The sequence below is a fragment of the Corvus kubaryi genome, unplaced genomic scaffold (assembly GCF_017639235.1).
Source record: "Corvus kubaryi isolate FWS band 111438036 unplaced genomic scaffold, C.kubaryi_AGA036_p1.0 128, whole genome shotgun sequence".
Lineage (NCBI taxonomy): Eukaryota > Metazoa > Chordata > Aves > Passeriformes > Corvidae > Corvus > Corvus kubaryi.
In genome coordinates, this window is record NW_024580663.1 from 1,233,656 (window position 1) to 1,248,330 (window position 14,675).

Here is a 14,675-nt window from a genome sequence, read left to right on the forward strand (position 1 = left end):
GCATTAAATGCTGTCCAGGAGGCCTTGGGGCATGCCAGGGTGGCTCTCTGTGGCCCCCACTCCTGCGTGTGGCTGAGCAGTTCTCTGCCTCCCACCCTGGGGTGAGGGCTGTGCATGGCTGCTGAAACCAAAGGTCAAGTTTTGCAGTTGGAACAAAGCATGTGGAAGAAAAAGCTTTTAGAAATCCATCTTCCTTTGATATAAGGGCTTGCTCTTTTCTGGAGGAGCCAACTAGGCTGATGTAAGGTTTTTTTTAGTTATCTCCCAGAATATGGGTGTCTAACGCAGGGTGTTCCAAACAAATGCTGCTGCTTTTGAAAATAATCATCTGAAGAAAGTTAGGTTCTCTTTGAATCTAAATGTTTCTGGTGGTTGTCCAAGTCTGTGGGGGTGTTTTCCTCTCCCCATTGCTGAAATTGTGCGTATTTCAGACTCTTCTATCTTTGCTTTTCCAACAACTGCCTATTTAAATAGATCTACTCCTGTATAAAATAAGCACCATGGTAGTCAGCATGAAATAATGGCCCAGCTGTAGTCACCAGTCACCAGTGTAGCCACATCTCCTGAAGTGCAGCTGTTAACCTTTGACTTCGGGGATTATGGACAATATATTTAACACACATTGGAAGCTCTGAGTATCTATAAATGCACAAGGGCTTTAACTGATGGAGTTTGGCTTTACAAAGGTCACATCTCTGAACTTCCAAGCCTAGAGTTTAGATGTTCCACTGCACAGTCTTGCCTTAATTTCAGGGTCATCACCAAGAGATTAGTAAATGACGCTATAGATGTTCATAGCATTGAAAGAGTGCTTTTATATTATATTACATGCTCTTGGGCTGATTCTTTAATGTTCTAAGAGTATTTAAACATGTTGTGAATCCTGAGGGATAATTAGGGGCACTTGTCTAAGCTGTTTTACAAATGGCATCTGTGTTTTCTGGTAACAATAGCTTGCCTTGTGCCAGTGCAAGCAGCACAGCTCTCCATCCTCCTCCTTCTCAGCTGCCTTCCTCAGCTTGTCCCCAAACCTTGGGTATTCTCCACAATCTCTGACAGGTTCTCAGTATCATGAACAGCAAAGTGGGATTTTATTTCCTTTTTTAGACAATTACCTATTTATTCTGCAGTTTATTCCTGATGAGATTCACAGCTGCATCTTGAATCCTCCTAGGTGGCTGTGCTGGACAAATGTGTGAATTAGGCAGAAGATACAGGTTAAACCCAACATTATGTGCCCCATATGTTGGTTGGGGTTTTTTTGGCTCAGATGGTATTTTTCCTGGAAGGTGCTGGTTTCAGAATGAGTCAAGTCAATCAGTAATTACAGTAGTCTCAGAAACTTAAAGATGTCAATAGCACACAGGAATATGGTGTATGAAATGTAATTCAAAGTACTGCTGTGCTTGAAAGATTAAACTGAAATTAAATGCACTTGAGTCCCAGGTAACCTCTTAAATAGTTTATCTGAGCAGAGGCCATTCTGGGAGTAGGGAATTCCTGGTTAAAGAATGATTTCTGCAGAAATCAATCTGTAGAGTTAATTATAAAAGCTGTATCTCAAATAGAGCAGTAATTTGCTCCCTTGCCATCAGGAGTCATTGGACTGGCAGCAGGAGGAAGGAACATGCAACTCTTCAAGCTGGCTAGGGAAAACCTGGAAGTTTTGTTGGTATTGACAAGCAGTCAGTCCTTGCCAGTGTCACCCTTGGGTTCAGATGTTCTCAGGTTTGAAATTTTCTTTGAGGAAAAAGAAAATGCAGAAAATTTTTCATGGAAAGGTCTCTACAGAAACAAGCAGTCAGTTTATTTAGCGTGGTTTTGTTACTGGAAATCAGCTCTTCCTCTGGAGTAACATCATCTTTCCTGTTTGTGGGTCCCCAGCCAATTAGCACAGAAATGAATGTGAAGCTGAAGACTTAATGGGGTATTTAGAGCTCCCTTTGGAGGCTTCGGGAGGAGCTGCTGGGAATGTCTGTGCAAACTTGGGGAGGCCACCAGGCAGCACTTGGAATAGCCAGCTGGGTGATTTGAGTTAGTCTGGGCTTACAGGGCAGAAATAAGGCAGCCTCAGGGGGTCACTGGTGTTTCCTCCCTCAAGCCCTGACTTACAAGCCTGCCTGAATTCTGTCTTGTGAGAGCACGTGTTGCTGGAATTCTGTGTGTGGAAGGAAGCAGCTTTGTCCAGCACCTCGCAGGAGTTCCCTCAGCCCTGCCTTGCTGGGCGCTGGGCAAACAGGCCAGGCTGGAGGCGGTTAAGATGAAGGAGCAAAGTTCTCCATCACTACAGTTAACTTGGAAAAAAAAAAAGCTTAAACTGTCTTTCTTAATGGAAATGGAAAATTACTGCTGTGAAATGCTTGGAATAGCTGCCTGTGCCTTCCTTTGCCTCACAGAGCGCGGGGGGAAGTTCTCTTTGCCTTCTTGCTAAACACAGAGCCTGCCAATGGTGAATTAGGGAAAGATTTTGTTTATCTCAATTCAGAAACCTGGATCCTCGCTCACATCTCTGGCTTCGGCGCTGTTTCCAAGAAGTACTTGCTTTAGGAGCCTGGAAAAGCTGTTTTGTAACAGCATTTTGCATTAAAGATGCCTGGGAAGAGCTTAAACCATCAGTGTTTCTGATCATACAAGCTGTAGGTGTTAGAAACCAACAGTGAGAATGCCCCAGCCCAGCTCTTGAGAGGAAGGAGAATTGCTCCAGCCTTTTGATGTGACAGTCTGCTGTCACTTGAGCTCCTTTTACCAGCTATACATTGACTTCCTTGGTTTTTGCAGCCTCCATGAAGTTCATCTATAGACTCCTACCCCAACTGCAGTCAGGCTGAGAGCTGTAAAAAAATAACTGTGGAGTAGAGTTCCCATCAGGTTGGGTGTTTGCTTCTGCCAGCAAAATGTGGAGCCCATTGCCCTGGACATTGGGCATCTCCTGGGAAGCGGCTGCAGGGCAGAACTGCCCCGGGGCACACAGGACCTGCTCTCCCATGTAAGGCAGGGCTGGTTGCCTTCCCCTCCACAGCCCAAAGAGCTCACCCTCCAAAGAAACTTTGGGAGGCCACCAGGCAGCACTTGGAAGCACAGGTCCTTCCCAACCCCCTCCATACCTGCTGGAGTGTGCTTGGATTGCTCAACACACACACGCGAGCGAGCGTCGCCCATCAAACTGACTCCAGAGAATTCTTGGATTAAATTACATTTTTAATAAAAATAAATTGGCTCTTCTCGTATTAACATCTTGTTTTAATAACTGCTTGTTCACATCCTTCTATTCCAATTTTGAACTGCTTGAAAAGCCATTTGCTGCTTATAGATTTCTGATGAGGCAGATGGCTCATATGTGATCACACCTACTGACACAGACAAAATACCAAAGCATAAGGAATCCCATGGAGAGTTCCAGAAACTTTTGTTTAAAAGTTGGACTATCTTAGAGAAACAAAAAGCCCCTCCAGGCCACCCCTCAAATCAGGCAAACGCAAATGTGACCAGCAGACTTTCTTCTCCTTGAGTCCCCAGTCACCACCAGTTTCCTGGTGGCTGTTGGAGAAGGAGAGAACTTAATTTTTCTTGCAGTAAAGACTTAACATCAAACAATTGTCCCCTTTTTTCATCGCTTTGAAAGACTGTCAGATTTTCTGAATGTTCTAACGAGCAGATCTGTCTCCAGACTGTTTAATTACAGGTGCTTGAAACATTTTATTGGCATTGAGCAGAAATGCTTCTATTAAAAACTTAACACTTGGGTTGCAGATTTGTATCAGCCAGGCTCGCATGGAAGAACTGCCAGCACAGGCCAAGGCTGACCCTAAAAGCAGCAATTTTAGAAAGTCAAACAGTTACTGATGGGTAAAAATAAGCAAAGAGCAGGAAAGGGATTCAGTTCTGTAGAAAGAGGTGTACTAGTGAGTAAGGGCCCTGTGTTTCTTCACAGGCACAGGATCTGGGGAGCACAGTGGTGGAACAGTTTCCAGAAAAGACACAGAGTCCCCGAGACCCCCAAAGCTTCAGCACTCAAAGTCAGTAAAATGCAAAATGGAGCAAGACAAATGGCACCAGAATTCTTGCAGGTTCTACGTGGACTGGCAATACAAAATCAGTCCTCAGCTCCAAATGAAAATGCTTTTTTCATGGATGGGGAAGCTGATAGGATAATTATCTATACACAGTATGCAAATAGTCTTTATAGCAAATAGCAAATACTGCTGTGACAGTACATGCTGAACTGGAGAAGGGCTTTTTGCTGAGGGGACTGGAGCACATCCCATGCGGAGCCAGGCTGGGAGAGCTGGGGCTGTTCAGCCTGGAGGAGGGAAGGTTCTGTGGAGACCTCAGAGCCCCTTCCAGTGTCTGAAGGGGCTGCAGGGAACCTGGAGAGGGACTCTGTATCAGGAACTGGACCCCCACTGCCAGAGGGCAGGGATAGATGGGATATTGGGAAGGAATTCTTGCCTTGAGGGTGGGCAGGCCCTGGCACAGGGTGCCCAGAGCAGCTGGGGCTGCCCCTGGATCCCTGGCAGTGCCCAAGGCCAGGCTGGACATTGGGGCTGGGAGCAGCCTGGGACAGTGGGAGGTGTCCCTGCCATTGGAAAGAGATGAGCTTTAAGGTCCTTTCCAACCCAAACCAGTCTGTGACTGTAAGTTACTCAGTAAGAGTGTGGATCTGTGGGTTGTGACAGCACTGCCACAAGACTAGTAAATATCTCTGCAGAGATCCCTGGAGTGACTCCGTGCATAACTTACAGGAAAGTGCTCAAAGTGCCTTTTCTACATGGGAACAAAGTATTGGAAATCAAAGGAAACTTCTCCTTCCTCTTTCGGTGCATGAGGCTCCTTCATCGCTGGTCACTGCCATTAGAGCTTCTGAGAGTGTAAAACAATCTGCTGTGTGTTTTGCTCCCAGGCATTTCAGCTCATCAGAGCCTGCAGAGTGCTTTTTGCTGTACTCGAGTGCATGGAGGGCTGGCACACACCGACGTGGGCATGCAAACCTGGCCTTGGGTGTAACTGGAAGCGACTTGAACGTCCTCCTTATAAACCATTTCTGACACTCGGAGCAAAATGCAGCGAGGAGCAGGGAAGGGGCATGAGCAGGGTGAACACTGGAGGCAACTCTGGCATCTTGTGTATGTAGAGCTAAATTATGAGGAGCTTCTTACGAACTGCCAAGTAAACAAGCCATGCTTGCTGCATTACAGGAAAACATGGGATTAAAACCCACCTGGGCAAGGGCAGAGAGGCTTGCTGGCTCCTTTTCACGTACTCCTGAGTAAAACTGACTTCACATCCCCACTGGGGCACTGTCTGTGTGTGTCACTTGTTCCCTCTGCCCCTGAGATGAGAGCTGATGGGTGGGGGCTTGTTTTATTAGCTTTTTCTTTTTTACAAATGCAAAGTATCCTGGATTTGTAGGCCATGGAGCTACTTTCCAACTCATTATCCAAATGCCACAAGAAATGTGGTGAGTCAAGATCTTTATATAAACCCCAAACCCAAGTGAGTTATTTAGAAACTGCAGATGTTTGGGTTGTAAAGAAATGGTGTGTAGTGAGGGGAGAGGACTGGGGGTTCACTTCAGAGCTCCTGAAACTGAAAAACTCCTCCTTGTTGGGGTGCAGTAACATCCTGAAACCAATCCTACAGGAATCAGGGCAAAGCTAAACCAGCTGCAGAAAGAACATTCTCCTGGAAGGAGCAAAAGCTCCCTATCAAAAGGACTGAGGCAAAAATCAAGAAGTGCTTAAAGCCACTGAAATGGGTGTGGGTCAGACATGATGTGCACTGAGTAAGATACAACAGGTTGGGATTGCAGTGCAAATAGGTGGGTGATAGTTTTCCTCTCCCAAGTGATGTTTCTTCCTTTGGCCATGCCAGCCAAGTATTCAAAATTGTTCTTTGTAAGAACACCACCACGTGTAAGAGCTTTCTTCTGGCCTCTCTGACTTTCAGATGGGGTGCTATAGAGCTGAGGCTGGAAGTCATCCTAAATTTAGCCTAAAAGAATTAATTCTGGCTGACCCAGTGGCTCTAATTTACCCACAGGTTTATCTGAGGTTCAGCGTTTTCTGGCTGAGCTTTTTGAGAGAGCTTCTGGGCAAAGCAGCTGCAGTGTTGTGACCGGGCAGGAGTCACTGCAGGGAGCCTTGGAGAGCCCTGCAAAGGGGGAAGGACACAACCACGGTCTGACATCTCTGGTTTCAACAGGGAAAATAAAACCAGGGGAAAGCAGCAGCTTCTTCCCATGGAAGGGATGAGAAGAAGGCTTGAGGTGCAGATTGAGACATCCATTGCAGTCTTTGGAATGCTGAGCCTCCCCAGTCCCAGGGCGTTGCCAAGCCCTGGCTGCTGCCTTGGGAAGCTGCGAGGTGCAGGAGAGAGGCTCAAGGAACTCTCTGGAACCACGCTATGGAGTGTGGAGCTGTCTGACTTGAACACTGCAATTGCTACATGAAACAAAGCACCGATAAAAATAGTGTGTTTTCTTGCCATGCTTCATTTCCTTCTGGATAGGCTCAAAATGTCCCTGTTTGATTCTCTTCTTTGTACAACTTCAGTGAGTCATTGTGATCACAGCGCTCTGGCAGCATCTTGAAAAGCTCTGAAATACAAAATATTTCCCTGAAATTGCCAAATGTTTTACATGGAAGTGGCTACATTTCAGATAGTGTGGTCATGATCTTCCTGGGGTTTTAACTGTGTCTGCCTCTGTCCTGTTACTGATATTTTAAAGTAATTGCCCAGTGCTTTATGTCTGTTGGAGAAGGAGTAGTGTATTGTGGTCCATCCCTTCTCCCAAAAAAGTGTTTCCTCCTCCCCTTGAAAGGGTTTATTTTTAGATAATAAAGGGATCATAGTCCTGCTACTTACACAGACTATTTAAGATCCAGCATCCCTGTCATTTTCCCATGTCTTTCTAAGCATCTGTTGGAAAATAAATCAATCACTCTGTGCTGGATACCAGACTATATTCCCTGGAATAGATCACATGCAGGGTGTTGTCAGTGATCCCTGGGACATTTCCTCAAGCAGAGGTGTGAGACACCTCTGGGATTATTTGCCCACTTGAATGCTAAACTCTCCTCAGAGTGAAGGCTTTTATCACCCCTGCTGAAGCTGCGTGTTGTGGCCACTTTACACATGGAGATACAGAGGATGTGCTGTAAAAAGGGACTGCTGAGCTGTGTCTGCTGCCCTGAATTTCTCACTGAGCACACACACCGGTATGGCTCTCCTGAGCTGGAGGTTTGTCTTCAGCTCCATGGTGACCATGGATAACCTTCGATATCCCCACCAGGTTTCCTCACCTCCAGCACTGCTGGCTGCCTCCCTAATGCAGGAATGTCTGTCTGTAAGGGAGATCATACACACTGCTTTTGCTTGATCATTGTTATAAGATACATTCACCTTGGCCACTCATTTTTGCTGTAATGTATAAAAAACCTACCCTTTCTCCAGTTGAACAAACTGCCTGTTGAGAGGAGGGTGATGCAGCCTGTGCTTCCTGTGTTTGGATTTGGTGAGGACACACAGTTTGAGTTTGTGGAGCAGTTGCAGAGCCCTGTATGTGTGACAGCTCTGCCATTACCTGTGACGAGGTGCTGAACGTGGGCATCTGGGCTTGACATGCGCTGTTGGCAAAGATTAATTGTCCAGACAGATGCTGTGTCCAGACAAACATCTCGCAGGTACCCAGGCCATATGTTCCTGCAGCATTAATGCTGCCCTGTCTCAGTGCTGGGAGGATATTTTCTATCTGATATAGGCCAAGGCAGGTTGAGAAAAGCAGAGGAAATGTCCTGACCCTTGGTATCGCGTCTGTCTCTGTAGTGACAGCTTCTAGCAGGATAAAAGCTGAGAGCAGATTTCTAGAGCATTGTCTGGTTTATCTCTCCTGTTTCCAGGCCACTTGTTTAGATTCATCTTCATGAAACCTTGGATAGCTAGATTTTGACTGATAGGTGGTTAATTCATTACATCCATCAGACTGGGGCAAGAGGTGGCAGTGCCTGGACTGCAAATCAGGGTTCTTGAGCAGAGGACAGGTTTGCCTCTCTAAAACCTTTATTTCTGTTTGATTTTGAAATTCTAAACAACATTTTCTTGGGTGCTGCAAGGCATTTTGGAGGCTTTCAGGACTTTCAGATCCATGAGTGAGAGGGGCAGAGCAGCAGGGACCGTGGCTGGTAGCAGGGACGTTCCAAAGGGACATCCTGACTCCTGCAGGTGCCACACAGCCTTGGGCTGGCTGGAGGAAGGGGAGCAGCAGAGGAGCCCACGGTGGTGGTGGGGACAGGGACATTCATCCCCACAGGCCCCTGAGCAGATGCTGCTCAGGCTCAGGTGCTGCTCCTTGTGTTTGTCACTGTCACCAAACCCACCGAGCTGGGCTGGATTTGTGACCCAGAGCTGCAGCCCCCAGCTCCAGAGGCAGGATGGCAGCGTGGGGAGCAGCCCAGCCTGTCCGTGGATTCTCCTCAGTCACTGCTACCTCCTGGCATCCCTCGGGTGAAGCAGCCTCCTTCTCCTGCCTGATTCATTCAGTGCCATCCCAGTACGTTTGACATCAGCATCATTTCCATGTTTAGTGAGTTATATATTGTTTTAAATGCTTTGTGACACTTGTAAATGAAGCAGGTAGAGAAGGTAGATTTTGGAAAAGCGGGAACATCTGGTGCTTGCATGTTTTGGTCGACAATTTTGTGAAATTAATACGGTCCTAAAGAGAAGAAAAATTACACCTTGAAGTTGTGAGTTAATTAGCTCTGACTCTCAGGTGCTTGGGAACAAGGCTGGGATTGTCACGCTCTGGCTGCGGATGGTTTCTCCCACCTGGCACCTTTCCAGGTCGTTCTGCTGCAGCAAGAGCAGGACCAGGCTGTTGAGATTGGTTTCTCCCCACATTCAGAGAGGCTTTTGTGGCCATTTCAATGACCAGCTAGTGGACACAGCGTAAGCTTTGTGACCCAGCAGCACCTGTAGCATTTGTTCTGCTAAGAAAAACTAGGATCTGGTGTAAATTCTGGTCTTAGTGTTTGAAAAAAATTAGGAGGGGGTATTCAAAAGGAGCATCTCCTGCTGTTCCCTCGGCTTGTTCACAGCCACAGCAGAAATCTGAAGTCATTACAACAATTACTGGCAAGATTCAGACTAAAGCTTTAGGAATAAGTGATAAATCAAAATTTATCTGTGTTTTTATATTTGCATATTGTTTCTACTTCAGTCTGTGTAAGATTAATCCTTTTTTGACCTTTTTACTGAGGTTTTGGCAAGTAGCAAATGCAGCCTTAAGTGTACTAAATGTCATCCTGCCTAAAATGCTTAACAACACAGCCTGCACTGGGAAAGCAACACGTTGTTACCACGAGCTGCTAAAGACAGGTGAAACCAGCTCTTGGGAAAACTTGGCCAAGTGATTTTGCTTCCAATAACTATCCATAATCAGTGTGGGAGCAGGTATGAGCTGGATGCGAGAGCAACAAAATTAAACACTTCTGTGTTTAAACATCAAGCTCCACAAAACTTAGGAAAATTTCTTTGTCTGCTGCTGAGTTCATTGGACACGGAAGGTAATCATTTTGTTGGGATATGTTTTAAAAATCCAGAGGTGTTTTACAGGTCATCAATGCTGCACTGGCTCTGGCTGCTAAACCCCAAAGCAAACTGGCTCAAGAGAACATGGATCTCTTCAAGGAGCAGTGGGAGAGGCAGGTCCGTGTGCTGACAGACGCTGTGGATGACATCACGTCCATCGATGACTTCCTGGCTGTATCAGGTAATCAGGGGCACAGTCTCAGAAATAATCATCCTCCTAAGAGCTTACTCCTGGGAATGGGTGGTTTTGGACACGTGTTCTGGAGCCTGTGAGGTTTTTGGAAGGGATGGTGTTGTTACACCTCACCTGGTGTCACCTCGTGCCCAGCGAGGTGTGAAAGTGCAGCAGGAGATCTGGTCTCAAGGAGAAGGCACTTCATGTCTCAGGATTTGGAATTGCTGGCTGAGCTAAGGATGCATTACCATGTAGCTGCTGTAGACAAGCCTCACCAGTAACTCTGGGGGAAATAGAACGTGTTTATGTCCAAGGTAGGAACTAGCAGAAAAAGTGATCCCTCAGTTCACTTTAGACTCTGTCATGTAAACAAAATTGAATATCAAACCATGGTTGTACAAGTTAATTAAAATAAAACTGATAGTACCATGTCAGCTCTAGTAAAGTTTTAAGAGTTTTTAGAAGAGATTGGATCATTATAATAGATTAATAATTGCATTTGGCAAAGTGCTTGCCAAGATAATCCGTTTTATCAGCATCTTGATAAAGACCCGCTGTCAGCTGCTGTGACCTAAAAATAATGGGGGCATTTTTATTTCCACATCCTTTAATTGTGCTCTAGTCAGAGGACATGGAGATGTAGCCACATGAATTGTGTCTGCAATAGTGTTCACAAATCACCACTGCAAGCTGGGATTCTAATTTCTGTGGTGCAAGCAGCTTTGGGCATCTCAAGTGACCTAAAACCCCCAGTTGTAAAGAGAGATTTCACAGGAGGATGTGTGGAGTGAGAAGTACTAGGTGAACATGGTTAGAAAATGTAGATGAAAAATTAAGATCCTGAATTAGGAGACCGTATTTTTATATTATTAAAAAAAGAGAGAAAAGTAAAATAAACAAAACAAACAGAAGGCCAAGTGGTGTTCCTGTGATGAGTCACCTGCATTGTCATCCACATTGTATTGTGGTTCCCTGGGTTCTGACTAAAAATCCTCTTTGCAGTGAGTGAGCATAAACTTCGTGGGCAATTGAGTATCTGAGCTCTTTGTCGGTGCCCACTGGGGCAGCAGCAGCTGGAATTGCACAGCTGGGAGGAGCCTGTTTCTGGGGAAATCTGTTCAGAGGGAATTGTGTGCTGAAGTTGGAGGCTCAAGGAAAAGCTGTGAGTCCATGCAAACACAGCCTGTGGGGAGCTGCCAAAGGGCATCTCCCTGGCGGCTGTGCCCCCACAGGGGTCAGCCACTGAACTGAGGGCTCTGCATCCCTGTGCAGGACATTTGAGGAATGGAGCTCTGCTGTGGGAGCTCTGCTCCTCAGCTCGTGGTGTGGGCCCAGTGCTGGGCTGTGCTGAAGAGCTCCAAGCTGCTTTTTAGGACTGAAGACACCACAAGCAGGAAGTTGCATCACTCAGTAAAATCACTTTCCTTCCCTTGTAGCCCAGGTGTAGAACCACAAGACTCAAGTGAGTTGTGGGCAGGACAATCCCATCTTCTGCAGGGATGCAGGTTAGAGCAGAAGTGGGGTTTTTGGTTAAATAACCAAGTCTGTTGCATGGCTGTACTCTCAAGAGCTTGGCAGTAAGCAGAGAAGGTTTCTTTCCTGGGGTAGTGGCAGGTTGACTCAGGAGAGTTCACCTGGAGTGAGTGCTCACCACCCACAATGGAGCCAAGGAAGTGTAGTTGGAGACAACTCCAGACATTCAAGTGCATTCAGTAATTATTTATGTGTGTTATTGAAGAGATGGTAGAAAAATATTAAAGCAATAAATACTCTTTTAAATATTATTTGTTTGAACTTTGATAAATGTTTCCCATATAAATGCCACAGCTCCAATTCATCTGCAAAAAGTCTGAACTTCTCTTTGGATAAAGTAGTGGCGGATATGATTTATGTCGAGTGCTGTTTGGGGTTATTAGGATGTTTGTATCAGTTACTAACTGGGATGGAAGCAGAATTTAAAGGAGTTCTTGTGAGTGCATGAGTGTGTGCATATATAAATATGTATATAAGCATCCCACATTCCTGCCGTGTGGTGTGCTGAAGTAAAGGCTTCACCATGCAGCATATGCTACAGAACTGTATCAATTACCCACAAGTGAAGGCATGATGAAAGAGATGCTGGGTTTAGGTAACAGCAGAACATCACAGAAGAAGGATCCTTCAGTGCACAGTGCTGCAGGTGAGCTTGCAGGTGACAACATTTCTGTAGGTACAGCAGCAGAAGGGCCCTGTTGAGCTAGGGCAGGGTCTGGGGGAGGCTCACTGTCAGGATGGAGATGGATGGCACAGGAGCCCTGTAGCCTAGAGATGTCTGTGTGCTCCCAGCCATGAGTGATGTGCAGCTCAGGGAGCTCCAGCATCAGAGGTGCTATCTCCTGAACAGTCCTTGACAGATTTTTCTCATTTAAGCTGGTGTTAGTTGTTCTTTCAACCATTATAAACTGCTGGCACCTCCATCATCCTGTGCAAAATTCACAGCTGAAGTGTGCTCCGTGTGAAGAACCTCCTTGTTTTGCACTGTCACCTCTTTGCTTCATTTGGTGCCCCTACTTGTACTAGAAGATGGTGAAGAGGTTATTTCCCCCCTCTCTCTCTTCATGCTGTTTGCAGACATGCAGAGTTCTGCCATACACTTCGTCATTCATCGCTTTCCTGACTGCAGAGTCTTTGCCTGTTTCATTATTCCTCATTTCAAAGCTCTACCGTACCTTCTGTAATTCTTATCCCTCTTATCAGTGCCTTCCCTAAGCACTCTGGGTGTGTTGGTGTGCCCACTATCTCTGTTCTTTAGAGCACTTGCTGATAGCACCGTGTAATTGTCAAATTCAATGTTCTGAAATTACCTGAATCTCTTTTGAAACCTTCTTAGAGAACCATTCCATTTGCTGCCTTCTGTTCCTCTGCTGCTGACAGAGGTTTATGCCAGAGATTGCCCATCTCAGTGGAACTGTTTTTTCAGAAGAGCCTCCCAGTGAATATTTCCAGGATGAACACTGTGTTTACACGGGTGTGAATGCTCCAGCGTTTGCTCCCTGTGCCAGCACTGCTGCCTGGCCTGGCTCCTGCAGTGCCCCTTGGCAGCAGAGGCTCAGCATGGAAATAGTTCTGAGACCTTCCCCAGGAGATGCAGCAGAGAAGCACAGTTGTGTTTATGAATCTGTGGCTTCATCTCCTGACTGTTGCTCTTTGATTTTGATCTCCTGTAGCCCTCAGATGTCCTCACAGACTGCTGGGGTTGTTTGGAAAAGGATTTCTTAATCCCTTTAATGTGGAGGTGTGTGGAGGTGGAAGGTGTTTGGTGGGCGTGGATTGAGGATTGACAGTCGTGGGTGACTTTTTATTCTGTAGCTTTTCACTATTTAATGTATTTCCTTGTTTGGTCTGAAAATCATTTCTATGGAAAAAATGCCTTTCCTCTTCCCTTGCTGCCCAACCACACCATTTTCCCTGTAGCTATTTTGGTGGGGCAAGATCTCTTTGCTGTTGTCTGTGCTGTGTTCTGTTGCTGTGGGATGTTCCTCCTGCTCAGCAGGAGGACAGGGGAGTTCTAATGTGGGACAATCTTCTCCCATTCCCAGAGGTGCTGGTGGTGAACCTGTGCTCCGTGTGCCAGTAGGGTGGGGAGCACTGGGTGTATTTACAAGAACTCAGCACAGTGTCAGATCTTACCTGTTATCATCCAGCTGGAGAATATCACCAGAGCAGAGAGACCTGACAGTCCTGCACTTCCCTGGGCCCTTTGCAAGCTGCCCTGTGGGTTATCTCCCTCTAGAAGGGACTTTCTGACCACTTCACATCTGCAAAAGGCATTAAATGATCAGCAGACATTTAAATATTCACCTTCATTTTGTCCATGCCTTTTATTAAAGTTCAGATAATCCAAAGAGGCTTTTAAATGGTCTGTGGCTTAATTTATTCATTTAGGAATTGAAGCAATAAACAGTCTGTGTTTTGGCCTGGCGCCGAAGCTTTTTCTTTGGGCTCTTGCAGCTCCCAGGGCTGTCTCTGCTTTAAATACCCTCTGTGCCCGCTGTGGCTCCTGTGCCTGCTCACTGACTTGTCAAATCACTAATGAACCTGCTCTTCCCTCTCTCAGGGCCACATTCTGCCCTCAGCTGAACCTGTTCAGGCTGAGTTGCTTCAGAGGGATTTCACAAGTTTAATTTTTGTCCAGGTTACTTACAGAAGTCTCGCAATATTGCACCTGGCTCTGTTAATTTTATGTAAATCAGGTGTAACTTCCCGCAGCAATCCTTTCAGGCGGTTCCTTCCAGATCCTCTCCCAGCCAACTCTGTGAGCTTCTTGTCTCTACAAACTCTTGCAAAATGGCTCTTTTACTACCTGCAGAGGGAATAAAAGCCACTTGCACGGCTTGGCAGTGTAGAATGAGTAAGTCAATGGTAATTAACACTGGAAACTATTTTAAGTGACAGAGCAGAAATGTTTCCAAGTTGGTTTCTTACCAAGCAGCCCAAATGCTGGTGTTAGATGATGATATCGAAGCATTGGTCTTGATTCATTAAAGACTCTCCAACAGAGTTTGGAAGTCTCTAATAACAGTCTGGGAGATCTTTAGGGTAGGTTTCCCCAAATAAGGATCCCAACTTCTTTAGGCATCTTCAGAAATCTCTTAGAGGGTTTTACCCATTTTGGGCTTCTTGGACTTGATGAATGGGGAAAATATCTCTTTACAAAACCAGCAAATGTATATTTAAAAAGCAAATTGCAAACAGAGGTCTTGCCTTTGTTTTATTTTTGTTTTCTGAACAGTCAGTGAGTGCTGTGTGGCTGGAATGCTTTCCACATTATTCACTGCATACATTATGTGTCTCAGATGGGAATTGGCGACTGACAGTGTAATGAGCTCTGATGGAACGTGTGTGGCTGTAGGAAAACACTCTGGAGGAAGCT

General features: G+C 45.9%; 1 protein-coding gene across 2 annotated transcripts in view; it reads left to right on the forward strand.

The window, feature by feature from the left end:
* Positions 1-14,675, forward strand: part of CTNNA1 (catenin alpha 1) — a 105,246-nt gene that overhangs the window by 73,766 nt on the left and 16,805 nt on the right. For both annotated transcript variants that reach the window (XM_042024678.1, XM_042024685.1), the window contains one exon: positions 9,613-9,769. In XM_042024678.1, the coding sequence (XP_041880612.1) occupies positions 9,613-9,769 (157 nt within the window). The remainder of the gene's footprint in view (positions 1-9,612; positions 9,770-14,675) is intronic.